Source organism: Oncorhynchus clarkii, chromosome 21 (assembly GCF_045791955.1).
Source record: "Oncorhynchus clarkii lewisi isolate Uvic-CL-2024 chromosome 21, UVic_Ocla_1.0, whole genome shotgun sequence".
Lineage (NCBI taxonomy): Eukaryota > Metazoa > Chordata > Actinopteri > Salmoniformes > Salmonidae > Oncorhynchus > Oncorhynchus clarkii.
The window spans coordinates 42,549,474-42,577,302 of NC_092167.1; the positions used below are offsets into that span (position 1 = coordinate 42,549,474).

The window sequence follows — 27,829 nt, forward strand, 5'->3', positions numbered from 1 at the left end:
AAGTTGATATCCCTCAAGTGGTGGGCTGTACTTTGGCAAACTGGGTGGGGTTTTAATCCTGCCTGGTTTGCCCTGTCCGGGGCCACAGTGTCCCCCACCCCCCCATGTCTCAGCCTCCAGTATCTATGCTGCAATAGTCTATGTTCCAGGGGGCTAGGGTCAGTCTGTTATATCTGATATACATCTCCTGTCTTATCTGGTGTCCTCTGTGAATTTAGCTATGCTCCCTCTAATTCTCTTGTTTGGCGTAAGTTAAAACTAAATATACATAAAATCTCTTAAATCCATATTCACACATCATATGATTTTGCTAAAAGAAAATTCAAAAAGCAACATGCATGCTCCTTCAAGTGTATTTCATGGATGATGAGTGTTACATTGGGCCTCATACTGCACAACCAAACCAAACCAAAATCATTAAACACAACACAGTATCACTACCAGTCTTTGAGCACTTTGTGGCAAACAAACACATGTTGCAAGCCCTTTTTAGTGCAGGAATAGTCTTCATCTGGGTCTGGGAAACAGGCCTTTAAATTGATCTCAGTAAAGTATTTCAAAGCACTTTTAGAATGTAGTGGCCCTCTGATTCTATGGCACATATTTTCTAAACTATTTATGTTGACATCTTGGAGTGGCGCCACCTATGCCATGACGTGACATAGTAATACTACAGTTAGTGGACAGAGCAGGGTGGTGTTCACAATGTTGTTTAAGGAGACAGATCAGACTTCAGTTATCAGTCAAACCAGTAAAAATAGACAATGGGGTTATGCAAGGTTAAAAGTAGTTTGTGTCATTCAAGGGATTAGAGGTCACGACAGGGGGCTCTCTCTGACAAGTCTTTTTTTACAAGTCCTTCCACGAACACCAGCTCAGTTATCTCCCTGCGGTTTAGTGTGTGAGAGTCTCCCATGGTCTGTCTGTTCCCCATATACAGGTAGAGGGGGTCAGTTTAAGACAAGTCTACAGTGAGGGGGGCTTGTTCGCTCGTGAGTTTATTAGGTGCCAGAAAAGCACTTCCCATCTCAAGACACACTCTTCTTCTCTTCTTACTTTAATCCCAATTTCTATTATTTTCTTTCAGTCCTTTTCTCTCTTCTCTCAGTAGCTGCTTTCATGGCCTGTCAGGATATAGAGGTTGGTCATGGCTGACGGGTCCTCTGTGGGGGTACTCTGAAGGACGATATCCCTACGGAAACGACAAAAGATTGAATGTGATTGATTTTCTCAGATAACCTTTGACCCCTAATGCGAACACACATAATGTGGTATTCAAGGTAACAGACCAGCGTTTGGAGCATACCTGTTCGTCCCCAAGACCTGGAATACTCTGCTTTCGTCTGTGATTTCCTGCGTGACCTACAAAGATGAACGCAAATGTATTTCACTGTTTCGGCAAGATAATATACTTCCAATGCAGATCAAGCCTTTATTTTATTTTTATGAGTGCATTACAATGAAACATAATCACCTCATTTGTGTGAAGACTCCTCCCTTTAAGACCATGCTTCCAGAAAGCCAGAACACTGTCCTGTAAACAAACTAGCCACACAACAGTAAAGTCACAAACAAAATCTTCCACGCACGTAGTGTGTGGCTGTAACTACAGTACCTCACCCCTGCCTGTACCTATGATGTGGTGATGAATTGAGAACATTCTATGAGGTATTATTGAGATTGAATGAAGTTAGTACTTAGTGTTTCAATGGGGAAGTCAAAGACAAGTTCAGAAGCCAGCTCCTTGGAGGGAAGACCTTGTAGGTTGACAATCTTCACAGTCTCTGTAAAGTGACATTAAAGATACCGTTAGTAGTGGACATTAAAAGGCAGGTGGTGCTAATTATATTCTAGGTAGGATGTAATATATTCCAATAGACTCACTCTCCAGTACAATGAGAACCGTGTCTCTGTCCAGCTGTGTTGCCTGCTTGGCTCCCGGTCCGGCTCCGGTCCGGGTCCGGTCCGGCGTACTCTCTGTACACACACGCACACACACACATGCACATATACAAAGACAGGGAGAAAGAAAGAAAGAGAGAGAGAGAATTAAGGTTATACAATTTCTCTACACAATGTCAAACGGTTCAAATCATAATATCTGACATTTCTGTGCTACCTGGTGAAGAATTTGGTGTGCCGTTCAACTCTATGATGTCGAACTTCAGCTGCTGGTTGGATGGTGGTTTCCCTCCCTCTGCAGCACAGTCCCCCACCCCTACGCATAGTTGTGGGAACTCATCCTTCACTAACACCAGTAGCTCAAAGATAGGGAGCGAATCCGGTAGACGTATGTCTATATGCTGAGAGGGAAAAAGTGTAGAAAGACCAATTTTACAAGTCTTACAGACACGGTTCATATACATGCACCACAAAGGTATGTGGACACCTGCTCGTCGAACATCTCATTCCAAAATCATGGGCATTAATATAAAGTCGGTCCTCCCCTTTGCTGCTATAACAGCCTCCACTCTTCTAGGAAGGATTTCCACTAGATGCTGGAACATTGCTTCAGGAACTTGCTTCTATTCAGCCACAAGACCATTAGTGATGTCAGGCACTGATGTTGGGCGATTAGGCCTGGCTCGCAGTCGGAGTTTCAATTCATCCCAAAGGTGTTCAATAGGGGTTGAGGGTCAGGGCTCTGTGCAGGCCAGTCAAGTGTATGTTGTATGGAATAATTGTTATGTCGATACACACCTTGAGCTGCAAGAACCTCTGCAGAGGCTCATACCACAAGAGCAGAATTAGACCTGATGGAACAGCCCCACACAGGAACGTGCTGTCTGTGTGTGGGTTTCTTGCTAGGAGAGAGGAGAAAGAGCCATTTCAATTGAATCAATTTCAGAAAAAAATTGAAGCAGCTTTCTGTGTTGTGATTGAATATAATGCAGTGCCAAATTTCACTTACCCACGCTGCATCTTCGACAGCCTTTAGTGTCTGGTATCTTCACAGTTACAGCATATTTCCTGCTGATTTACATTTCATATATTTTTTACTTAGGACAGGCACATACTGTATATTGAAGACAAATTGAACCCGAACATATTGATGCGCACGCACGCACGCACGCACGCAGGCAGGCAGGCAGGCACACGCACACACACACACACACACCCCCTCTGCCTGGGGTTGATCCTCTCAGTGAGGCGGTTGGTACTGAGGGACAGGTGACTCTGTTTCTGCTGCTTGTGGCCCCTCTGTTCAAACAGAGCCGTCAGACTGTGGGAGTACAGCTGGGAAGACTTCCCTGGGGATGGGGTTGGAGAGGGGAGGAATGGTAAGAACCCGTGTTCAAATTTAGCAGTGCTTGATTGAGCTTGCCTGGTGCAATGGAACCAATGGAAAAGTCTCAAAAGTGCAAACCCCGCCCACCTGGAACTCAAGCAAACACTGAAATACTATTTGCAACCAGGTCTGGTTTATTACTGGAGTTGATGGAGTAGGATCCTATGAACAACATGATAGGTGTGTAATTGGGGTAGAGCTCTACCTGATACGGACATCAGGACATTGTTCATGACAAACAGCCAGGTACATCTTTGTGGGAGCAACTGTGGGTGGAAGAGAGAGGTATTCGTTTGAAGTTTTATTAGTCATATGTACAGGATACGCATGGTATACACTGTCTAACGAAATGCCTACTCGCAGGTTCCTTCTCGACAATACAACAACAATAAGATAAGAATATGAACATAAAGTAAATGGCTCAGTAGAATAGTATTAGTGGTATGCTCTGGAATTTTAACGCAGACTACCCACATTAATTCATACTTTCCCACATTCATCAATATCTAAACTGTTACCTTCTCCAGGGTGTCCTCATGGAGCTCGTTGAGGTTGAGGGTGTAGACACCCTCTTCTGCCCCCAGAATAAGATACTGATCTGAGGAAGAGACAAGATCATGTCACGGCCATTTGTAATGACCTTGTCTTAACCTCTTTAACCCGTTCTGGACCCCTACCTCTAGTTTTAGGGAGAATCCAGGTCACAGCACAGTGGATCGTCAGAGGACAACCATTGAAGACTTTAGAGAAACAGGCACCCATCTACGAAACAAAACGATACACGTTGTACTATCACGGTGGCTATTTCTACATTGCTGTACAATAAGCATGGTTAGACTATTATAATGTGTTTAATGTTCATCTTAGCAAACCATTGTTGCAGTGAGCATTCCGTCAAGCGTTTTTGAGACCAATAGCCATTAGCTACATAGCCTGTTCTTAAGCATGTGGAAATATTGTTAGTTACTGATGCAACAGCCTCTCTGTACTGTCTTAGGACACATGCTGTTTGACTAGACCTCTGCACTTACATGAACATGAGGAGTAGGAGGGAGTCCATGGCAATCAGCTCTCTAGAAATGAAACAGGGTTAAACACAACAACAACAACAACAACGACAAAAAATTAGGATAACGGTGTCGTTCAAATGAGGATGTTGTTTAAATTGATGTCACAAAGCAGCGGCATAGGATCTGGGCGTCTCTGAATTCTGTCTTCCTACATGAAATGTTACAAAAGGATGGTTTATTAAAGGGGATATGGAAGAATGTATTGAAACATGTTATTAGGTTAACAAACCACACACTTTTTTTTGTCAGTACCAGGGTTGATGTCAATTCCATTTCATTTCAGTCAGTTTAGGAAGTGAATTCAAATTCCAATCAAAAAATGAATGGCACTTTATTACTATTATGCTGGAATTTCACTTATTCCTTGGAAGTGTCTGACTTCACATTGAATTGAACCCCTGAGTACTGGCTATGTACTGGTTAAGGCTACCGTCTACTGGTAGCCTCAAATCCATACAATGTGTTAAAGCCAACTGCCACTGCCATTCAGCAACTACAGTATGGATATGAAGCTATGTACAGATACTGTATGTAGTGAGGCAACATTGCCCTGTGTTTTAAACTCACAGAGTTCGTCTTCCTCCTCAGTGTGCTCCACTCTGGAGAGAGAGAGGTTTCTCTGCATGATGAGGTCACCCCTTCTGTCTTCTTCTTCTCTGCCTGTACGGCGCCCCCCTCAGAAACACTGGGGTCCCTACACCACTGTCTGCTGATGTCCTGAGTTGCAGAACACCTGGCCAAGACTGGAGAACCACACAAGAGGACGAAGGAGGGGGAAAAAATCATGTTGAAACGGACTGTCGATCTTAGCATAGACACACCGAAGATACACTACCGCTCAAAAGTTTGGGGTCACGTAGAAATGTCCTTCTTATTGAAAGAAAAGCACATTTTTTTTGTCCATTAAAATAACATAAAATTTATCAGGAATACAGTGTAGAGATTGTTAATGTTGTAAATGACTATTGTATCTGGAAATGGCAGATTTTTTATGGAATATCTACATAGGCGTACAGAGGCCCATTATCAGCAACCATCACTCCTGTGTTCCAATGGCAAGTTGTGTTAGCTAATCCAAGTTGATCATTTTAAAAGGCTAATTGATCATTAGAAAACCCTTTTGCAATTATGTTAGCACAGCTGAAAACTGTTGTTCTGATTAAAGAAGCAATAAAAATGGCCTTCTTTAGACTAGTTGAGTATCTGGAGCATCAGCATTTGTGGGTTCGATTACAGGCTCAAAATGGTCAGAAATAAAAAACTTTCTTCTGAAACTCGTCAGTCTATTATTGAGAGGCGACTCCGGGATGCTGGACTTCTAGGCAGAGTTGCAAAAAAAGAGCCATATCTCAGACTGGCCAATAGACTGTCCGTTTCCAGCTACAATCATCATTTACAACATAAACAATGTCTACTCTGTATTTCGGATCAATTTGATGTCATTTTAATGGACAAAAAATGTGCTTTTCTTAAAAAAACAAGGACATTTCTAAGTGACCACAAACTTTTGAATGATAGTGTATATAATTTAACATATCGAGAGCTTGGGACTACAAGGTTCTATCTGCAATGATTCTTAGATAATTGTCGTAAAAGTTCCAAACCCTCATTGGTTGGAATGGTGTCAGAAATTTTTATCTAGTATTCTTTCGAACTTAACAACATGAATTGGGGTATTTAGAGTACTATTTAGGTAGAGAACAAAAATGCAGATAGAACCGTTTAGTCCCAAGCTCTCAATATTATGACTGCATTATAATAATAATAATTTGGTGGGTGCTTATATTTGTCCTGTTATACACAGTGTGTCATGGAAATGTGTTTTTTTGAATATCTCAACCCCCACTGAGGCTCCCTCAGGGAGTGGGGTCATGGCCAGGGTCACTAGTGGTTAGAGCATTGGGCCAGTAACCGAAAGGTTGCTGGATCGATTCCCTGAGCTGACAAGGTAAAAATCAGTCGTTCTGCCCCTGAACAAGACAGTTAACCCATTGTTCCCCGGGCACCGAAGACCTGGATGTCGATTATGGCCACCCCCCGCACCTCTCTGATTCAGAGGGGTTGGGTTAAATGCGGAAGACACATTTAAGTTGAAGGCATTCAGTTGTCCAACTGACTAGGTATCCCCTTTTCCCATTGCACAGCTCCCCTGGAGCAATTAGGGTTAAGTGCCTTGCTCAAGGGCACAGCTCCAGTATTCGAATCAGCAGCCTTTCAGTTACTGGCCCTACGCTTTAACATCGTGGCTACCTGCAGCATTGGAATATACTACTCACTAGGCAAATACGGAACTGTAATTCTGTTGTCAATACAAATACTGACATCAACAGACTTCAGTAAGTATTCACAACCATGAACTTTTTCCACATTTTGTTGTGTTACAAAGCGAGATTAAAATGGATTTAACCATAATTTTCTTGTCAATGATCTACACAAAATACACTGTAACGTTAAAGTGTAAGAAAAATGTGATATATATTTTTTTATGAATGGAGAACAAAACCCTAATACAGTATATCTTGATTAGATACGTGTTGAACCGATTTAAGTCAAAACTGTAACTAGGCCAATCAGGAACAATGTCATCTTGGTAAGCAACTCCAGTGTATATTTGGCCTTGTGTTTTAGGTATTTGTCCTGCTGAAAGGTGAGTCTCCCAGTGTCTGTTGGAAAGCAGACTGAACCATGTTTTCCTCCAGGGTTTTACCTGTGCATAGCTCTATTCTGTTTCTTTTTATCACAAAAAAATGTCATCCTTCCCTATGAACAGCATACCCCTAACATGATGCAGCCACCACCGTGCTTAAAATTATGAAGAGTGGTACTCAGTGATGTGTTGTGTTGGATTTGCCCCAAACATAACGCTAAAGTTAATTTCTTTGCCACATTTTTTGCAGTATTATTTTAGTGCCTTATTGCAAACAGGATGCATGTTTTATTCTGTACAGGCTTCCATCTTTTCACTCTGTCAATTAGGTTAGTATTGTGGAGTAACTACAATGTTGTTGATCCATCCTCAGTTATCTCCTATCACAGCCATTAAACTCTGTAACTTTTAAAATCACCATTGGCCTCATGGTGAAATCCCAGAGCAGTTTCCTTACTCTCCAAGTTAGGAAAGGCGCCTGTATCTTTGTAGTGACTGGGTATATTGATACACTATCCAAAGTGTAATTAATAACTTCACCATGCTCAAAGGGATATTCAATGTCTGCTTTTTTTTTTTACCCATCTACCAATAGGTGCCCTTCTTTCGAACCATTGGAAAACCTCCCTAGTCTTTGTGGTTGAATATGTGCTTAAAATTCACTGCTCGACGAAGGGACCTTACAGATAATTGTATGTGTGGGGTACAGAGATGAGGTAGTAATTTAAAAAATCATGTTAACCATTATTATTGTATACAGAGTCCATGAAACGTATGTGCCGTGTTAAGCACATCATTACACCTGAACTTATTTAGGCTTGCCATAACAAAAGTTTTTTTTTAACAAAATATAATTTTTTATTAATTTGTAAACATTTCTAAAATCATTATTCCACTTTGACATTATGGGGTGTTGTGTGTAGATCAGTGACACACAATCTCAGTTGAATATATTTTAAATTCAGGCTGTAACACAACAAAATGTGGAAAAAGACAAGGGGTGTGAATACTTTCTGAAGGCACTGTATATTAATCTCAGCACCCAGAACCAAATCAGTTGTCATGACAGATTGAAATATGGCCTGTAAACATTGACTCTGTGTGTGGATGTTCCGTACCTGACGTGAAGTTTTTGGGTGTGTGGGTGGAGTCGGGCCCCAGGCTGGAGCTGGGGCCAAGGGTGAGGTCCTTGTCCTCCAGGGTGGGACAGAATGAGCTGATGGCAGGCAGGGAGGCTGTGGAAGGGCTGAATAACCCACTCTTCCTCCCACCATTACCCCCCTACACAACCAGAAACATTAGACAAACCACTGTCACATAATACAATAGGAAATAGCTGAAAGGTATAAAGGATTATCTTCATATCTTGTGTTACACTTGATTGTTCCAGAAGATCTGTTTTCTTGGCGTTCTGTTATTGCTACTTACACCAGCAGATGGCACTCTCTTAATGGTTAAGCTCCTGGAAAAATAAATAGTCAATGGTAATGTTAGTGTTACACATAAAACTTCTCAGAATGTCTCCCCTATGTGGAAGCTAGGTATAAATTGCAACAGCACATGACTGAATTCCAATGCATTTTCCCCCTCCCCCTCATTCCATTTGAGACTTGCGCTTGAGCCTTTTACTTTGGGTCCGCCAGCTTCAAACAGCTGGGGAAAAAACACCTGTGGTTATTCACATTGATTTATAAAAGATGGTACAATGATTCCCTACAATATTCAGTGTTTGTTTTCTCACATACAGTGTAGAATTTTAGCAATCAGGAAATGGCAGAGCGATTCATTGGCAGCTTGACACGATTTCCACTAGATAACACAGCCACAAAGTAATAACAGCTTTCCCAATTTGACAACAGGAGAATATCACTGCAAATAGCAAACACTGTCGGGTAGGTAATACTGTGAAACACAATCATTCCACTATTACTGCAGATATATTATGGACATTTTCTGAAATTAATTGTAAAAAATCTTGTGTAGCACCATTAATGCTCATGCACTCTCTACTAAATCAAAGGTAAATCAGATTTCCTTTCTTTGTGGGATGCTTGCTTTCACAGTCTATAAACTGACATGGGGTCAATTATGTTGGCTCTTATTAGGACAAGATTTGGAGCAGGGCAGGGTCAATTAATTGTGAATATGCATACCCCAACAATAATAATCAGTGATCAAATATGATTTAGTTCTTTATCAGGTAATGTCAAGTATTCAAAAGGTATTCATTTCAATGTGATTAAACAAACTTCCACAGCTTCCTTGATAAGAGGCATTGTCGCCGGGTAGAATACTGCTGAATAGTGTTTTTACAATGGGTGGTCTGCTGGCCTACCTCAGCTGCAGAGCTTCCTCCACACATTCCAACAGGCTCCTGAAACAGGAAGACAAGATGTTAATCTCTCTCTGGAGCCACTAGTTCTGAGAACATGATGTGACAGAGAACCACCTATTCTGTGACAATGGGAGGGTTGGAGCTAGTGTCTTCTGTTATGGATTCAGGTTTTTTAAATTATTGTTCTCCTGTAAACTTGCTCTAGTGGGGACGTCAGGTCCATGGCCATACGCACAAACAGTAGATTTGAAATAATGCTCATAATAATGTTTGCTTGACGTACTGCTACCAATAGTAAACTGTGGAAGAGGAGCATCTTACGGTGACTCAGTGTCCTCTTCTGAGACATCCCAATCGTCTCCGGACGAGCTTTCCTGAAAAATTACGAAGAATCATCAACAACATACACACCCATAATATCCCTATTAATAGAACTCGTACATCTCCCACTGCCCCAAATAGCCATTCTATGTTGACTTGACCTTAAACTCCAGCATGTCAAACACAATAAAGAAATGTGACTCACCATATCAGGATAAGGCTCTGTCACTTTCCTCAACGGAGGCCCAAACTTCACCTGGTCAACTAAGGGAAACACAACTAAGTTGATCATGAGGAAAATGTACACTTCAATACAATATATGTATTTAATGTGATGAATTTACTATCAGTGCCAGAGGATAAAATCCAGGTGGATCTGCTATCCCACTGTCCTCCCTGTTGCCTATTCAGATCGATTGGTAAACTACTCTCATACTGAACCCATATCACTGTGTTACAGTAATACCAAGTCATCGGCTTCAGGCAACTTTACCTTTCACCCCAGAAGACCCATTGTGATGCCCATACAAGAAGAGTTACAACACCCCTCTCCACTAGCACCATGTATTTGTTTTCGTGTTGACATGCTTGTCTAAATATATGCTGTCTTGTCCCTGGCAGCTGCAGCGTGGGCGCATTGTCCACCATCACCACACCCTGTGTATGCTGTAACCTCACTGATAGGAGACACAGCAATAGTTTCTCAATCCCCCCCCCACTCCTCGCTTCCCCCACCTCCTGCGCCCAGAACCACGTCAGAGGACCACAGAGGGAACATGCCATGTGCGTGTGCATGACAGTGACCCCTCTATGGCCTCTCTCTGTGTCGGGTGACTTGGGGACTTCATCTCCACCACCTTCAAGTCTCAATGGGTTTCTTGTCACAGAGGTCAGGAACCCAAGTGTGTTCTGTTGTGTCCTGCTCCATCTGCCCAAGTTTCACACATTATGCCAGTAAGGGTGATGTTGACCTCAACTCTCCAAGCACACACAATACACACGGATACACACGGATACACACACACACACAAACACACAGACATACAGATAGATACGCACGCTCACACACACACACACAAACTCACGATCGACAATCAACACACATACACGGCCCTTCTCTAACTACAGATGAGTGATCACTTGAATTACCTGGGCGGACGTACCGTATTGACAGTAATAGCCAGACCACATTTCAGATGAAGATGTTCAGGGCAGAAGGCTCTCATTGACATTGTTTATTAGGATGGTTTTTCATATGTTGACATGAGTACTTCTATAAACTCTTCACACATTGTTGTGATGGTTCGTTGTGTGGGCTGACGATGGGGTTTCAGTGTACAAATTGTGTATTGATTTGAAGACTCACACTGCTCTTCAGACAGGGTCCTCGGGAGTTTCCCTGCAGACTGGATCTTATCAGGAGCAGCTTCTCCATCCTACAGACAAACACATACACACACACGGATGTGTGACCAAGCAATGTTCCAGAGAGAGCTAGGTGATTGCCATGTGTTACAAAGCAAGTGTGTGTGTGATTTGTATGTTTGTGTGTGTCACGCCCTGACCTTAGAGAGCCTTTTTATTTCTCTATTTGGTTAGGTCAGGGTGTGATTTGGTTGGGCATTCTAGTTTGTCTATTTCTTTGTTGGCCGGGTATGGTTCCCAATCAGAGGCAGCTGTCTATCGTTGTCTCTGATTGGGGATCATACTTAGGCAGCCCTTTTTCCCACCTTCAGTTGTGGGATCTTGTTTGTGTGTAGTTGCTTTCTGCACTGCATATAGCTTTACGTCCGTTTTGCATTTTGTTGTTTTTTGGTGTCCTTTAAAATAAAAGTATAATGTACGCCTACCACGCTGCACCTTGGTCTCCTTCTAACAACGGACATAACAGTGTGGGTGTGCATTCGGCGTGTGTACTTGCATGCCTGCATGTGTGTGTGTCTGTCTGTCCTTGGTCACCTATCCTCACCTCCCGATCGTTGTCGTCCATGCTGTGTGTGGAGTGGAGGTCAGGGTTATTGGCCATGTCCAGCAGCTCAATAATCAGGTTACGGGTCAGCAACTGGGTCACAAACGGGTGCTGGGGAGACGACAAGAGATACAGCTAATGACCTATAGCTTTTATGTGGAACGACATCAATACATCACTTCATATTTAGTTTCTTTGATCTCTCTCAGCAGCTGTATCCGTGTTATGGGCCCCTATAGAAATAAACACAGGATCCTAGGATGGCTATGCTTTTAGCACCTCAGACAGAGGCTTTAGATCAAATCCAATTTTATTTGTCACATGCGCCGAACACAACAGGTGTAGTAGACCTTACTATGAAATGCTTACTTACCAGCCCTTACTTAACCAACATTGCAGTTCAAGAAATAGTGTTAAGAAAATATTTACTAAATAAAATAAAATAAAAAATAAAATAAAAAGTAACACAATAAAATAACAATACAGAGTCTACTGTATATACAGGGGGTACCGTTAGAGTCAATGTGCGGGGATACAGGTTAGTCAAGGTAATTTGTACAGGTAGGTAGGGGTAAAGTGACTATGCATAGATAATAAACAGCGAGTAGCAGCATTGTAAAATCAAATGTTAATAGTCTGGGTGGCCATTTTATTAATTGTTGAGCAGTCTTATGGTTTGGGGGTAGAAGCTGTTAAGGAGCCTTTTGAACCTAGACTTGGTGTCACGCCTGCTCCCGCTCTCCCTCTCTGGCGCTCGAGGGCACCAGGCTACCCTTCGTTGCGCACACCTGTCACCATCATTACGCGCAAAAGCGCTCATTGGACTCACCTGGACTCCTTCCCTTTGTTGATTACCTGCTTCTCGTCTACCAGCGTCGTTCCTTACACTTGGTGCTTCGGTACCACTTGCCGAACGGTAGCAGAGAGAACAGTCTATGACTTGGGTGACTGGAGCCTTCCTCTGACACCGCCTAGTATATAGGTCCTGGATATCAGGAAGCTTGGCCCCAGTGATGTACTGGGCCGTACGCACTACCCTCTGTAGCGCCTTACTGTCAGATGCCGAGCAGTTGCCATACCAGGCGGTGATGCAACCGGTCAGGATGCTCTCGATGGTGCAGCTGCAGAACCTTTTGAGGATCTGGGGACCCATGCCAAATATCCTGAGGGGGAAAAGGTGTTGTCGTGCCCTCTTCACGACTGTCTTGGTGTGTTTGGACCATGATAGTTTGTTGGTGATGTGGACACCAAGGAACTTGAAGCTCTCGACCCGCTCTACTACAGTCCCATCGATGTTAATGGGGGCATGTTTGGCCCTCCTTCCTGTAGTCCACGATCATCTCATTTGTTTTGCTCACGTTGAGGGAGAGGTTGTTGTCCTGGCACCACACTGCCAAGTCTCTGACCTTCTCCCTATGGGCTCTCATTGTTGTCGGTGATCAGGCCTACCACTGTCGTGTCATCAGCAAACTTAATGATGGTGTTAGAGTTGTGCCTGGCCACACAGTCATGGGTGAACAGGGAGTACAGGAGGGGACTAAGCACGCCCCCCTGAGGGGCCCCCGTGTTGAGGATCAGCGTGGCAAATGTGTTGTTGCCTACACTTACCACCTGGGAGTGGCCCGTCAGGAAGTCCAGGATCCAGTTGCAGAGGTAGGTGTTTAGTCCCATGGACCTTAGCTTAGTGATGAGCTTTGTGGGCACTATGCTGTTGAATGCTGAGTTGTCAATGAACATCATTCTCACATAGGTGTTCCTTTTGTCCAGGTGGGAAAGGGAAGTGTGGAGTGCGATTAAGATTGCATCATCTATGGATGTGTTGGGGCGGTATGCGAATTGGATTGGGTCTAGGGTTTCCGGGATGAAGTTGTTGATGTGAGCCTTGACCAGCCTTTCAAAGCACTTCATGGCTACTGACGTGAGTGCTACGGGTCGGTAGTCATTTAGGCATGTTACCTTTGCTTTCTTGGGCACAGGGACTATGGTGGTCTGCTTGAAACATGTAGGTATTACAGACTCGGTTAGGGAAAGGTTGAAAATGTCAGTGAAGACACTTGCCAGTTGGGTCCACCCATGCTCTGAGTACACGTCCTGGTAATCCGGCTGGCCCTGCGGCCTTGTGAATGTTTACCTATTTAAAGTTCTTGCTCACATCGGCTATGGAGTGCATGCTTCAGTGTTGCTTGCCTCGAAGCGAGCATAAAAGGCATTTAGATCATCTGGTAGGCTCGCATCACTGGGCAGCTCGCGACTGGGTTTCCCTTTGTATTCCGTAATAATCTGCAAGCCCTGCCACATCTGACGAGCATCAGAGCCGGTGTAGTAAGATTCAATCTTAGTCCTGCATTGACGCTTTGCCTGTTTGATGGTTCATCTGAGGGCATTTCTTATAAGCGTCCGGATTAGTGTTACGCTCCTTGAAAGCGGCATGTCTTGCCTTTTAACTCGATGCGGATGTTGACTGTAATCCATGGCTTCTGGTTGGGATATGTACGTACGGTCACTGTGGGGACGACATCGTAAATGCACTTATTGATGTTGCCTGTGACTAAGGTGGTATACTCCTCAATGCCATTGGATGAATCCCGGAACATATTCCAGTCTGTTCTAGCAAAACAGTCCTGTAGCGTAGAACACGCTTCATCTGAACACTTCCGTATTGAGTGAGTCACTGGTGCTTCCTTCTGTAGTTTTAGCTTGTAAGCAGGAATCAGAAGGATAGAATTATGGTCAGATTGCCAAATGGAGGGCAAGGGAGAGCTTGTTTGCATCGCTGTGTGTGGAGTAAAGGTGGTCTAGAATTCTTTTTCCACTGGTTGCACATGTGACATGCTGTCACGCCCTGACCTTAGAGATCCTTTATTCTCTATTTTGGTTAGGTCGAGGTGTGACTAGGGTGGGCATTATAGTTTCTTTAGTTCTAGGTTGGCTTGGTATGGTTCCCAATCAGAGGCAGCTGCCATATCATTGTCTCTGATTGGGGATCGTATTTAGGCAGCCTTTTCCCACCTGTTTGTTGTGGGATCTTGTATTTGTATTGTTGCCTTTGAGCACGACAAAGCTGCACGTTCGTTTCTTTGCTCTTTATTGTTTTTGTGCCAGTTCTCATCTTAAAAGATGATGAACCCAAACCACGCGTCCAGTTCAAGGTGAGTAATCGCTGTTCTGAAGTCCAGAAGCTCTTTTCGGTCATAAGAGACGGTAGCAGCAACATTATGTACAAAATAAGTTACAAACAACGGGAAAAAACACACAAAGTAGCAGAGTTGATTAGGAGCCCATAAAATGGCAGCCATCCCCTCCAGCGCCACATTTTATCAGAGGTTCTGTCTAAAACAATGTGGAGTACTGATCGTCTTTCAGGGGCTGTTCCTTATTATAATCCGGAAGATTCGAGTCCTGAATGCTGATTGGCTGATAGCTGTGGTATACCACAAGTATGACCAAAAATTTATTTTTACTGTAGTAATTATATTGGTAACCAGTTTACAATAGCAATAAGGCAATATACCACAGCTAAGGAATGTTCATATGTACGACGCAACGCGGAGTGCCTGGACACAGCCCTTAGCTGTGGTGTATTGGCCATATATCACAAACCCCGAGGTGCCTTATAAATCTTTTGTCATACCCGTGGTATACGGTCTGATATACCACGGCTGTCAGCCAATCAGCATTCAGGGCTCGAACCACCCAGTTTATAATGATTAATTAATAATGAGCAGAGTGCACAGTAGTGTACCTGCAGTAAAGTTTCGGCCGACGGCCTCTTCCTAGGGTTCTTGATGAGGGACATCTTCACAAAGCTCTGGAACCCTGCAGACCTTCAGGGAGGGTGACAGAGATGAGACAGCAGAAACACATACCCATCTTGGAGAATATGGATGCTGCATTCAAAGAACAGTCTAGTGTCAGGAGGATGCTTTTAGAGTACAGGTATGTCACAGATGCTGCATTCTGAGTTGTCTGAATTATTTTGGGAATACGGTGTGATCATATTCATCTCACCACTTGGTCTTGTCCTTGAGCCTGGGAGGCTGGAAGCTGCTTTTTGACATCAACATCAAGGCTCTGGAACACAGTTTTAATAGTTTGAAATGTCAACACGGTAGAAAACCTAGCCCGGTATGCTGGAAGCTTCTATTTGACATCAACATCAAGGCTCTGTTACACAGTTTTAATAGTTTGAAATGTCAACATGGTAGAAAACCTAGCCTGGGAGGGTGGAAGCTGCTTTTTGACATCAACATCAAGGCTCTGTTACACAGTTTTAATATTTTGAAATGTCAACACCGTGGAAAACCTAGCCTGGTTGTAGAGATCTGTTTATTACGTGCTTAAGACAACTCCTTTGTCATTCGCTGACATGTTTGGCATAACAACGAGCACTACAGAGGGGGGTTGTCTGTAGCACAAATACATGTGCTACCAAAGTGTGGGCGATAGTTTTGAGTCACACACCAAACTATTATACCATATTGAGGTATGTGGATAACCCACAAAAATGCAACATAACACAAATATATATCTTCATCTGTCTCTCTTTTATCCAACTTTTCAATGCAATTATGGTGGATCTAAAGGAATGAAGGAAAAGGGGATAGAATGGAAACTACTTATAGTTGAGGTTAAGGCTAGAGTCCAGAGGGGACTGGTATGGAGCCAAGTCTGTGTCCCTGTCTCTTCCTGGATATCTGGATCTGTTTCTGCCTGTCTGTGCCTCTGTCTCTTTTTGTGTCTGTGCCTCTGTCTCTGTTTGTGTCTGTGCCTCTGTCTCTGTTTGTGTCTGTGCCTCTGTCTCTGTTTGTGTCTGTGCCTCTGTCTCTTTTTGTGTCTGTGCCTCTGTCTCTGTTTGTGTCTGTGCCTCTGTCTCTTTTTGTGTCTGTGCCTCTGTCTCTGTTTGTGTCTGTGCCTCTGTTTCTGTCTGTGCCTCGGTCTCTGTTTCTGTCTGTGCCTCGGTCTCTGTTTGTGTCTGTGCCTCTGTCTCTGTTTGTGTCTGTGCCTCTGTCTCTGTGTCTGTGCCTCTGTCTCTTTTTGTGTCTGTGCATCTGTCTCTGTTTGTGTCTGTGCCTCTGTTTCTGTCTGTGCCTCGGTCTTTGTTTGTGTCTGTGCCTCTGTCTCTGTTTGTGTCTGTGCCTCTGTCTCTGTTTGTGTCTGTGTCTCCGTCTGTGCCTGTGTTGGTGTCTGTGCCTGTGTCTCACCTCATAGGGTGGAGGTCAAACATTGGCGGCTGGAGCTCTGCCAGCTCGATGGCCGTGATGCCTACCGCCCAGATGTCACACAGATGGTTGTACCCACCCTTCTTCTCCACTGCTGCCACCTCCGGTGCCATCCTGGCACGGGTACATAAATACCAGTCAGATTAAATTAATATTATAATGGTTAGAATGCATTTTAAGACTTGTCATGTAAATAAAATATTATAATTTCATAATGATCCTGAAAGTTGTTCTGTTAGAAGACACATGTACGACTATGACCAAACCAATCAGTGTCTACGTAAAGCACCGACCAATCAGTATCTACGTAAAGCAGACCAATCAGTGTCTACGTAAAGCAGACCAATCGGGGTCTGCATTAAGCACCGACCAATGAGTCTACGTAAAGCAGACCAATTCGTGTCTACGTAAAGCAGACCAATCGGGGTCTGCATAAAGAAGCTAATTGATACGGTGAAAGTAAGGATGAAATATATAAATTTCAATGAGAGTCATAACGTTGAAGGTCGTGGTTTGAGTTCAGTTATCTTACCAGTAGGGAGTTCCTATAAAAGACTTCCTCTTGGCTACAGAAGCACTGATCTCTGCAGCAACTCCAAAATCGGCTGCAGGAAAACAGAGACAGAGAGTCAGAGACAGTCTAGTCGCCGAGGGAGACTGAATCCAGAATCCAATATGTCTTACGAGTGGCATGTTTTTAGCACGCTAACTAACCTCAAAGTTATTGCAGACAGTGTGTGTGTGTGTGTGTGTGTGTGTGTGTGTGTGTGTGTGTGTGTGTGTGTGTGTATGCGTGTGTGCGTGCGTGTGTGTGTGTGATGGATGGATGGTATAGAATAGATGTTCACTGACCCAATTTGATGTCTCCACGTTCTGTGATGAGGATATTTGCTCCCTATAGACAGATGGACACACACACACACACGCACACACACACACAAGCGCACATACACACAAACACACAGACAAGCTCACAAAGATATAAACACAGAAGATCCACAGACTGACAACAATAACATACAGCTATGTCAAAATGATACCTTTATGTCCCTATGCATTTTACTTGTCTCATGCAGGTGGTACAAGCCCTGTCGAAAAACAAAAACACAGAATCAGTTTGACAAATCTCTCAACCTCATCATTAGTTCACCCCACAAGCAGAGATCGGCAAAAATGATAAAATACAATTCCAAAATATCCTACAGACCAATGTATCAAAATAAAATACAAAATACTTTTGCAAAGTATTGTATTGAATTAGAATACATAGAAACAGACCCTATATCATTTTATTTCAGGAGTGTTGAAAATTATTTAAAAAATACAAAATACTCTCTAAAGTATCTTGTTACAAAATACATTGGATTGTAGTTCAGGCCACTGAAATACAAATGACAAAATACTCAAAGGTATTGAAATACTAATTTCAAATACAAGTAACAGAAATTCTGCCCATCTCTGCCTACAAGCCTATTGGAGCCAGTCACAAACAACAGTGAGCAACAAACAGGGATAAGCAACATAAGCAGTCGCTTAGGGCCCCCAGCCCATTAGCCCCCTCCCTCCAAAACAAGTCCATATATTTTGGAGGGAACTCAGTCTGGGTCTCAGCTTACTGTTGAGAGTTAGAATAGTAGAATACACAAGGTGTACATTTGAAATGTGGTTTTCCATCAGAACTTTTTCTCTTGTTTTGTCAGTCAATGACAGTCACTCGATTAGCTAACAATATTTATATTGGTAAGTTAGTCTAACCAGTTATCTAAATGTGTAGTAATCATGGCCGAATGCCGACCTGGCAATCTCCCCAAAAGGCTAGAGCTGGCCCTGGCAACAAACAAACTGCTGACATGAATAAGGGAGGTAATGTTATGTTGCTGTGCTGTGTGTGGTGCCACGAAACATGATGCTCCGCTTTCCTGTGGTGAGAAAGACATGCGATTATATTGTGACTGTATCCCCCCAGTTAGGAAAGTGAGAGAGCTCATATGTTATATGACTGACTAACCTGGAGGGTTTCTCTGCAAATATAGGCTATCTGCTTCTCCTTGAACGGCCCAGTCACTGTGGAAAGACCGGTAGAGACCTGAGATTAATGGCACATACAAGGGAGGGTGGAAAAATAGTTTTAGCTGTGCGTACCGTGGTAAATGTCTTGTAACGACCCCCCTCCACAGTACTCCATGCAAATCCATAATTTTGTGTTCCTGCAAAAATGATAAATACATTTTTATTATCAGTCTTTTGTCAATGACTTCTGTTCCGTTGGCTTTCCAGACTAAAAAAGGGTATTTACATCTGAATATTTAGACAGTTTTCTGAGAACTTGGCTGTAGAGAAGTTTTACTATCCAAACAAATCACATTATTATCTGCCCTTGAAATGTTACAGAGGTAACAACACTCAGACGCTTCAAGAGGACCAAGCTAAAAAAGGAGAAAATCTTGAGCGAAATAATTTCAAAGTCAGTGACAGAGTGTGTGTGTGTGTGTGAGTGCATATGTTTCTCCCTATGTGTTTGTGAGTGACCTCTATCAGCAATAGAGCTTTTTTGTGTGTGTCAACGTTATTTGGAGCACGACATTTTGGTGTGAGAGAGAGTGTTGCATTCTATGTCCTAGTAGTGGGTGTTTGAGATAAGAGTGGAATTCGACACATCCAAGAACACTCAGAATCCAAGGAATTCCATGGATGGACGTGGACCATCATAAAGTGTAAAATCAAAACAAGCTTAAACATGTACCTGTGATAGCTGCCGAAATAGGCCACAATGTTCTTGTGCTTACATTCCTTCATCATAGTGATCTCCTGCTGGATGGATGTGATATCACCTGAACAGAGAGCATGCAGGTCACATGTCCTGACATCTCAACACTAATATGAATATAAGTACTAGAACTACTACTACTACTGTTACTACTACTGCAGCTACTACCACTACTACTGCAGCTACTACCACTACTACTGCTGCTGCTACTACTACTACTACTACTGCTGCTGCTGCTGCTACTACTACTACTGCTGCTACTACTACGATTTTTGCTGCTGCTACTACTACTACTACTGCTACTACTTCTACTTCTACTGATACTACTGCTAATCCTACTACTGATACTACTACTTTTACTGATACTACTACTACTACTACTACGACTATTATTACTGATACTACTACTGATACTAGTACTAGAACTATACTACTACTACTACTACTGATACTAGTACTATAACTACTACGACTACTGCTGCTACTGCTGCTAATACTAGTAATAGTTGTATCACTGTATCACACACAATATATTGTTTACAAAGAGTTAAGAATGTACTACACAAAATATGCATGAAGGCTAAACATGCAAGAAATGACCCGTAATACAGGTCTGACAACACTGAGCCGTTCACTTACCAGGATCCAGTTTGACTATTTTGATGGCTGCCATTGCTGAACTCCTGATGTTTCGAGCCTGAGGGAAAGGATAAAGTTAGCTGTGAGTGATTACTAGTGTGAACTTTCCTGTGAACAGGCTACAGAGTGTACAGGCCACAGAATGCCATATATTAGTCAGCAGCAGGACATAGGCCTACAGCACTAGATTCCATTAGAGTGGAACAAAACCAACAGTAATCAATGTTTCCTTACGTCTATTGCATCAACTTGCTGATGACTCCTTGCAATTGCTCTATTTACAATAGTCTATTATCTTTTTCTTAATGCATTTTCATCTCTGTTTGGAGGCCCTGGACATTCATCCAAGACTCAAACCCCCTAGTCAGCCTTCTTGATGATAAATGTCCCAATATTAGTTAGTTCCTGGTTTTCTGGCCCGGCTGGTCACCTGCTATCTCTGACATTCAGCATAACCTTGTATTGATGCAGCAGCAGGAGACAGGGTGTGTTGGATGGTGAGAGGCCTGTTGGTGAGAGGTCTGTCTGTTCTACACAGTCCCAGGACGCATCCGAAATAGCACCCTCAAATCAAATTGGATTTGTCACATGCGCCGAATACAACAGGTGAAATGCATACTTTACGAGCCCTTTCCCAACAATCAGCTCTGACAGCTGATGCTTAAAGTTAGTGAGGGAGATATGAGTCTCCAGCTTCAGTGATTTTTGCAATTTGTTCCAGTCATTGGCAGCAGAGAACTGGAAGGAAAGGCGGCCAAATGAGGAATAGGCTTTGGGGGTGACCAGTGAGATATACCTGCTGGAGTGGGTGCTACGGGTGGGTGCTGCTATGGTGACCAGTGACCTGAGATAAGGTGGGGCTTTACCAAGCAAAGACTTATAGATGACCTGGAGCCAGTAGGGTTGGCGATTCCAGATTTAATTTTGGATTGGAGATGCTTAATATGAGTCTGGAAGGAGAGTTTACAGTTAACCAGACACCTAGTTATTTATAATTGTCCACATATTCTAAGTCAGAACCGTCCAGAGTAGTGATGATGCTGGACGGGAGGGCAGGTGCGGGTCACGGTCGGTTAAAGAGCATGCATTTAGTTTAACTTGCATTTAAGAGCAGTTGGAGGCCACGGAAGGACAGTTGTATGGCATTGAAGCTCATCTGGAGGTTTGCTAACACAGTGTCCAAAGAAGGGCCAGAATTATATAGAATGGTGTTGTCTGCATAGAGGTGGAACAGAGACTCACCAGCAGCAAGAGCGACATCATTGATGCATAGAGAAAATATTAAATAACTATCAAGAGGCTACATACAAGGAGTTCCGGTACTGAGTCAATGTGCAGGGCTACAAGGTAATTGAGGCAATATGTAGATGTAGGTGTCCATGTACATGTATTGTGTAAGTGTGTGTGTGTGGCGTCAATTTGCATGTGTGTACATACAGTGCATTCGGAAAGTATTCAGAGCTCTTGACTTTTTCCCCACATTTTGTTATGTTACAGCCTTATTCTAAAATTAACTCAATAAAATCTACACAAATTTTTTTGCACATATACTAAAAATAAAAATCAGAAATACCGTAAGTACAGTAGTATTCAGACCCTTTGCAATGAGACTCGAAATTGAGCTCAGGTGCATCCTGTTTCTATTGATCATCCTTGAGATGTTTCTACAACTTGATTGGAGTCCACCTGTGGTAATGGCATGCATGATTTGGAAAGACACACGCCTGTCTATATAAGTCCCACAGTTGACAGTGCATGTCAGAGCAAAAACCAAGCCACGAGGTTGAAGGAATTGTCTGTAGAGCTCAGAGACAAGATTGTGTCGACACAGTTCTGGGGAAGTGTACCAAAAAAATTCTGCAGCATTGAAGGTCCCCAAGAATACAGTGGCCTCCATCATTCTTAAATGGAAGAAGTTTGGAACCACCAAGACTCTTCCTAGAGCTGACCGCCCGGCCAAACTGAGCAATCGGGGGAGTAGGGCCTTGGTCAGGGAGGTGACCAAGAACCCGATGGTCACTCTGACAGAGCTCCAGAGTTCCTCTGTGGAGATGGGAGAACCTTCCAGAAGGACAACCATCTCTGCAGCACTCCACCAATCAGGCCTTTATGGTAGAGTGGCCAGACGGAAGCCACACCTCAGCAAAAGGCACATAACAGCCCGCTTGGAGTTTGCCAAAAGGCACGTAAAGGACTCTCAGACCATGAGAAACTTTACTGAGTAAAGGGTCTGAATACTTAAATGTGATATTTCAGTTTTTTATTTATAATTTTGCAAAAATGTTTTTGTTTTGTCATTATGGAGGTATTATGTGTAGATTGATAAGGTGGAAAAAACTATTTAATCTATTTTAGAATAAGGCTGTATGTAGCGTAACAAAATGTGGAAAAAGTCAAGGGGTCTGAATACTTTCCAAATGCACTGTATTTTGTATGTGTGATTATATGTAGTGTGTGTGTGTGTGTGCATTTGTTTGTTTGTTAGTGTAGTGTGTGTGAGTGTGTGGTTAGAGTCCAGTAAGTGTGTGGGTAGTCCAGTGAGTGTGTGGGTAGAGCCCAGTGAACGTGTGGGTAGAGTCCAGTGAACGTGTGGGTAGAGTCCAGTGAGTGTGTGGGTAGAGCCCAGTGAACGTGTGGGTAGAGTCCAGTGAGCGTGTGGGTAGAGTCCAGTGAGTGTGTGGGTAGAGTCCAGTGAGTGTGTGGGTAGAGTCCAGTGAGTGTGTGGGTAGAGTCCAGTGAGTGTGTGGGTAGAGTCCAGTGAGTGTGTGGGTAGAGTCCAGTGAGTGTGTGGGTAGAGTCCAGTGAGCGTGTGGGTAGAGTCCAGTGAGTGTGTGGGTAGAGTCCAGTGAGTGTGTGGGTAGAATCCAGTGAGTGTGTGGGTAGAGTCCAGTGAACGTGTGGGTAGAGTCCAGTGAGTGTGTGGGTAGAGTCCAGTGAGTGTTCATAGAGCCGGTGCAAGAATGTCAGTGCAAAAAAAAAAACAAGGGTGTCAGTGTAAATAGTCCGGGTAGACATTTGATTAACTGTTCAGCAGTCTTTTGACTTGGGGGTAGAAGCTGTTCAGGAGCCTTTTGGTTGCAGACTTGGCACTCTGGTACCGCTTGCCGTGCCGTAGTATAGAGAACAGTCTATGACTTGGGTAGCTGGAGTCTTTGACCATTTTTAGGGCCTTCCTCTGACACCGCCTGGTGTAGAGGTCCTGGATGGCAGGGAGCTCATCCCCAGTGATGTACTGGGCCGTACGCACTACCCTCTGTAGCTCCTTGCGGTCGTACGCCAAGCAGTTTCCATACCAGACAGTGATGCAGCCAGTCAAGATGCTCTCAATGGTGCAACTGTTTTTGAGAATATTTTCAGCCTCCTGAGGGGGAAGAGGCGTTGTCATGCCCTATTCACGACTGTGTTGGTGGGTTTGGACCATCATAGGTCCTTAGTGATGTGGACACAGAGGAACTTGAAGCTCTCGACCCGCTTCACCACAGCCCTGTTTATGTGAATGTTTACTATAGTCCACGATTAGGTACTTTGTCTTGCTGACGTTGAGGAAGAGGTTGTTGTCCTGGCACCACACTGGCAGGTCTCTGACCTCCTCCCTTTAGGCCGTCTCATCATCATCTTCGGCGATCAGGCCTACCACTGTTGTGTTGTCTGCAAACTTAATGATGGTGTTGGAGTCATGCGTGGCCATGCAGTCATGGATGAACAGGGAGTACAGGAGGGGACTAAGCACGCACACCTAAAGGCCCCATGTTGAGGGTCAGCGTGGCGGAGGTGTTGTTGCCTACCTTCATCACCTGGGGGCAGCTCATCAGGAAGTTTAATCTCAGGGTCCTTAACTTAGTGACGAGCTTGGAGGGCACTATGGTGTTGAACACTGAGCTTTAGTCAGTGAAAAGCATTTTCACATAGGTGTTCATTTTGTCCAGGTGGGAAAGGGCAGTGTGGAGTGCAATAGAGATTGCGTCATTTGTGGATCTGTTGGGGCAGTACGCGAATTGGATTGGGTCCAGAGGGCCTGGGATGATGTTGTTGATGTGAGCAATGAACAGCATTTCATGGCTACAGATGTGAGTGCTACGGGACGATAGTCATTTAGACAGGTTACCTTGGCATTCTTGGCCACAGGTACTATAGTTGTCTGCTTGAAACATATAGGTATTACAGACTGGATCAGGGAGAGGTTGAAAATGCTAGTGAAGACTCTTAACAGCTGGTCAGTGCATGCTCTCAGTATGCGCCCTGGTAGGCTCGCGTCACTGGACAGCTCACGGCTGGGTTTCCCTTTGTGATCTGTGATAGTTTGCAAGCCCTGCCACGTCCAACGAGCATCAGAGCCGGAGTAGTAAGATTTGATCTTGGTCCTGTGTTAACTCTTTGCCTGTTTTATGGTTCGTTGGAGGGCGTAGCGGGACTTCTTAAAAGCATCCGTATTAGTGTCTCACTCCTTGAAGTCAGCAGCTCTAGCCTTTAGCTCAGTGCGTATTTTGCCTGTAATCCATGGCTTCTGGTTGGGATATGTACATACAGTCCCCGTGGGGACGACGACGTCGATGCACTTATTACTGAAGTCGGTGACTGATGTGGTACATTCCTCGACCCTTTTCCCTGTATAGTGCACAACTTTTTTTAATCAGGGCATGCATAAGGAATAGGGTTTCACTTCAAACTCGGATGCAGACAGACTTAGAGCTTTAGAAGTGTCAAGGTCATCAACATGGTTTATATTGGGACATCAGCCATTACGTAACAAGTGCTGAGCGAAAAGTCCCTGCTTTTGAATCCAAAGGATGTTGTTTGCAATGTCCATCCGACGTTCATCCACTGTCCATCCGGCGTTCATCCACTGTCCATCCGGCGTTCATCCACTGTCCATCCGACGTTCATCCACTGTCCATCCGACATTCATCCACTGTCCATCCGACGTTCGTCTATTTCCTCCTGTTTTCTCCTGTAAATATGTATTGCTCCCATTCTTTCAGAAAGGTCAAACGTTGATGTGACGTCAGGTTTTAAGGCCCTTAGCTCTCTCTATGCACAACAAGCATAGAATTCGGCAATGGGCTATCAGGTTGCCTGTAAACAAAACCTGATGCTCGGCAACACCAAATTCATGTTTCTTTCCCTGTTATACGAGAGCACTTCCTGTGACTTAAGTGACAGTAATGTCTCTTTTAAGGTTGGTCACTGGGCAGCCTGAAATAACAGTGTGCTGTGGGATAGAGTTACAGACAATGGGACTGAAAATTCAACTTTGATCAAAATTCCATAAGTTCTTTCTCACAAAGCTTGATTGAATCAGAGTGGAAATGACATACAACAAAAACACAGACAGATTTCCTGTATTACACATTTCAGTAGCGTGTTGCATTAAACTGGCCTTGGACCATTAATGATATTCAGTGAGAGATAGATAGGCCCACAACTGCAGTAACAGCGCACATGGTAGTGTGTGCGTGATGTAATGTGCGGTGACAAACGACCTGCAGCCCACAGTGTGACAGTGATGACTGGGCCCTGCAGTGCGGCTGCTGGTTTGTGAAACAGTTTTCTGTTCTGTGGGTTTTCCCCCACCATCGAACCCCAGGCAATCTCAGTCAGGTCATAACAAGCACATAACTATGAATGTACGTACGTTCTCCTCATCCTGTCTTCGGCTTACTTTTGCATGCACACCAGAACGAACACAAGACAAAAGGAACTATTCACTCATAAAAGAAAACACCTAATGGGGTCTTTGCGATTATCAGGAAAGAAACCATTCTTGACTATGCAGCGAGGGACATACTGTCTATTAGTTACATAGCCACAAAAGATCACACACTTGAAAACTGATCCCTCAGCTGGGTAGCAAGAGGTTTCGTGGATCTTGTGAACAATGGTCACCTTGAATGTCCATACAGTCAGAGAGCCCACTAGGTACCAGGGCTGGTTGTTTGACCCCTGACCTCCAGGCAGCTCCACTGAAGCTGGAGAAACAGAACAGTGGAGGAGAATCAGAGTACGGAGAGGTAGTGGGGGGTGACAACAGGCCATTGTCTGTGGGACAGTAACAGTTTCCTCATTCACAGCAAGCAGGCACAGCCCGGGCATTTACATGTGTCTAAGGCATGGGGGGTGCACATTACGTAACTTCGATACTGAGAGAAAGTGCATTTCTAAGGGATATTTTGAATTGTTCATAAATCTGTTCTTCGTCCAGCATACACCCCTGCAACCAGACATGCTTTATTTACTTATTTGCTGGATGCAGAGTTCAACAGAGTTCATTAGCCCAAAAGTTAACATAATTGTGCTTACAGTAAATGTTTTCCATTGTATGTCTGTTTACATTGGTAGCCTATTGGATAGGAAATGTTTCGGGTAGGGGAGGAGAGGCACACAACAATCTGAGTCGGTCTCCCTTGCAGGATGCATGTATGAGACATTCAGGGTGGGATTACAGGATGTTTGTTTCCCGCAGCTCACATCACTGAGTCAAAATAGAAGAGACTGATCAAAAAAATACCTTTCAACATAAATTGGGCGTTAACAGCCAAGATCCATTAAACAGTGCTGATGCATTCTACATTAAGTCAGTGTCCTTCAAACTTGATATCTTGTATCATCCACCCGATTTAAACGGTGATATATGAAATACAGACTATTCTTCTGTCACAAAAGCAGCACAGAAAAAAAAGGTATTGCTGAGAGGAGAGCAAATATAAAGTGTAAAGCAGGTCTAACACAATGGAATGGAATGTCTGAGCCTTGAACACTGATCAGCCGAAGATGAACTACTAGCCAGTGGAATGGGCATTATAGGCACCGAGCATCATTAACATGTGTGCACGTACTCTATCTCTCCCATACCCGCATTATTCTCAAATAGCAGCAAGGCAGGCAGGGGCGACATACGGCCAACCTTACCTGCATATCCCTTGGTATTGGTTGTGGTAATAAAACGTTTTAGATGGTAGCCTATATTATGTTAATTACGTGCGTAAAAGTTTCATTAGATTTTAAAGGACGCATTGATTAAAACAATATGGTAGCTTTTATCTTGTTTTAAAGTTGTAGCCTGTCAACATAAAATCGAACAATATTTCAATTGTGGAATAAAAACTTGTTTTTAAACATCTAGGCTACGTGACACGGCGCACTAACCTAACCCATATGGAGTTTATTAAAACGCGTACGTGTGCTAATCTCCAAGCCGATCTGACATTTTCCCCACTCACCTTGAACACATCACCATACGTGCCAGTCCCAATACGATGAATTAACTCGTAATCATTCAACGGGTCCAAAAACGAGACTCCAATAGTGGTATCCATGCTTACAGACTGAACTGCGCCTGGACTCACATGCACGTTTTTATTCATTCATGACAACACATCCAGCGAATCAACCACTGGACGCACGTTATAGTTCCAGTAAACCCTGGAGCGCAATACTCCACCACCATTCTGACAGGCAAATAGAGCTAATAGCCACAAATACTAGTCTTCTTTCCAGTCATTCATCTCATTCTAGCCGAATCACAACTGGGGTTGTAGGCTGGGTTTCTGTATAAGCACTTTGTGACATCTCCTGA

General features: G+C 43.6%; 1 protein-coding gene across 11 annotated transcripts; it reads right to left on the bottom strand.

Annotated features, from left to right (window-relative positions):
- Window positions 1–238: 238 nt before the first annotated feature.
- On the bottom strand, window positions 239–27,746 carry LOC139379068 (mitogen-activated protein kinase kinase kinase kinase 2-like). 11 transcript variants are annotated; one of them, XR_011628363.1, is made up of 32 exons: window positions 27,474–27,746; window positions 20,257–20,314; window positions 19,594–19,681; window positions 18,993–19,057; window positions 18,859–18,914; window positions 17,891–17,938; window positions 17,703–17,745; window positions 17,383–17,455; window positions 16,833–16,964; window positions 15,640–15,702; window positions 15,374–15,455; window positions 11,632–11,742; window positions 11,029–11,098; window positions 9,868–9,926; window positions 9,663–9,715; window positions 9,342–9,380; window positions 8,435–8,468; window positions 8,125–8,287; window positions 4,927–5,102; window positions 4,321–4,362; window positions 3,967–4,051; window positions 3,808–3,887; window positions 3,495–3,555; window positions 3,119–3,251; window positions 2,912–2,973; window positions 2,701–2,800; window positions 2,120–2,303; window positions 1,885–1,977; window positions 1,698–1,784; window positions 1,475–1,545; window positions 1,307–1,362; window positions 337–1,192 (listed from the first exon to the last, which is right to left on the bottom strand). XR_011628363.1 is itself a non-coding variant. In XM_071121813.1 (32 exons), the coding sequence occupies exons 1-32, from the start codon at window positions 27,615–27,617 to the stop codon at window positions 1,105–1,107; spliced, it is 2,700 nt and encodes an 899-aa protein (XP_070977914.1). In that variant the 5' UTR covers window positions 27,618–27,746; the 3' UTR covers window positions 337–1,104. The 11 variants fall into 11 exon arrangements, 10 of the variants coding, with proteins under 10 accessions (XP_070977921.1, XP_070977917.1, XP_070977914.1 ...); XM_071121813.1 differs by having other exon boundaries at window positions 2,701–2,804; window positions 2,912–2,970; XM_071121812.1 differs by having other exon boundaries at window positions 2,701–2,804.
- Window positions 27,747–27,829: the final 83 nt, after the last annotated feature.

What these genes read in the sequence shown, in the direction of transcription:
- LOC139379068 (XM_071121812.1), bottom strand. Translation starts at nt 27,617, where the DNA reads ATGAATAAAAACGTGCATGTGAGTCCAGGCGCAGTTCAGTCTGTAAGC. An exon ending in ACCCAAAAACTTCACGTCAG is followed by an intron (nt 5,103 to 8,124) that starts GTACGGAACATC and finishes GTGGTTCTCCAG; the next exon opens with TCTTGGCCAGGTGTTCTGCA. An exon ending in CAGGTCTTGGGGACGAACAG is followed by an intron (nt 1,193 to 1,306) that starts GTATGCTCCAAA and finishes TCGTTTCCGTAG; the next exon opens with GGATATCGTCCTTCAGAGTA.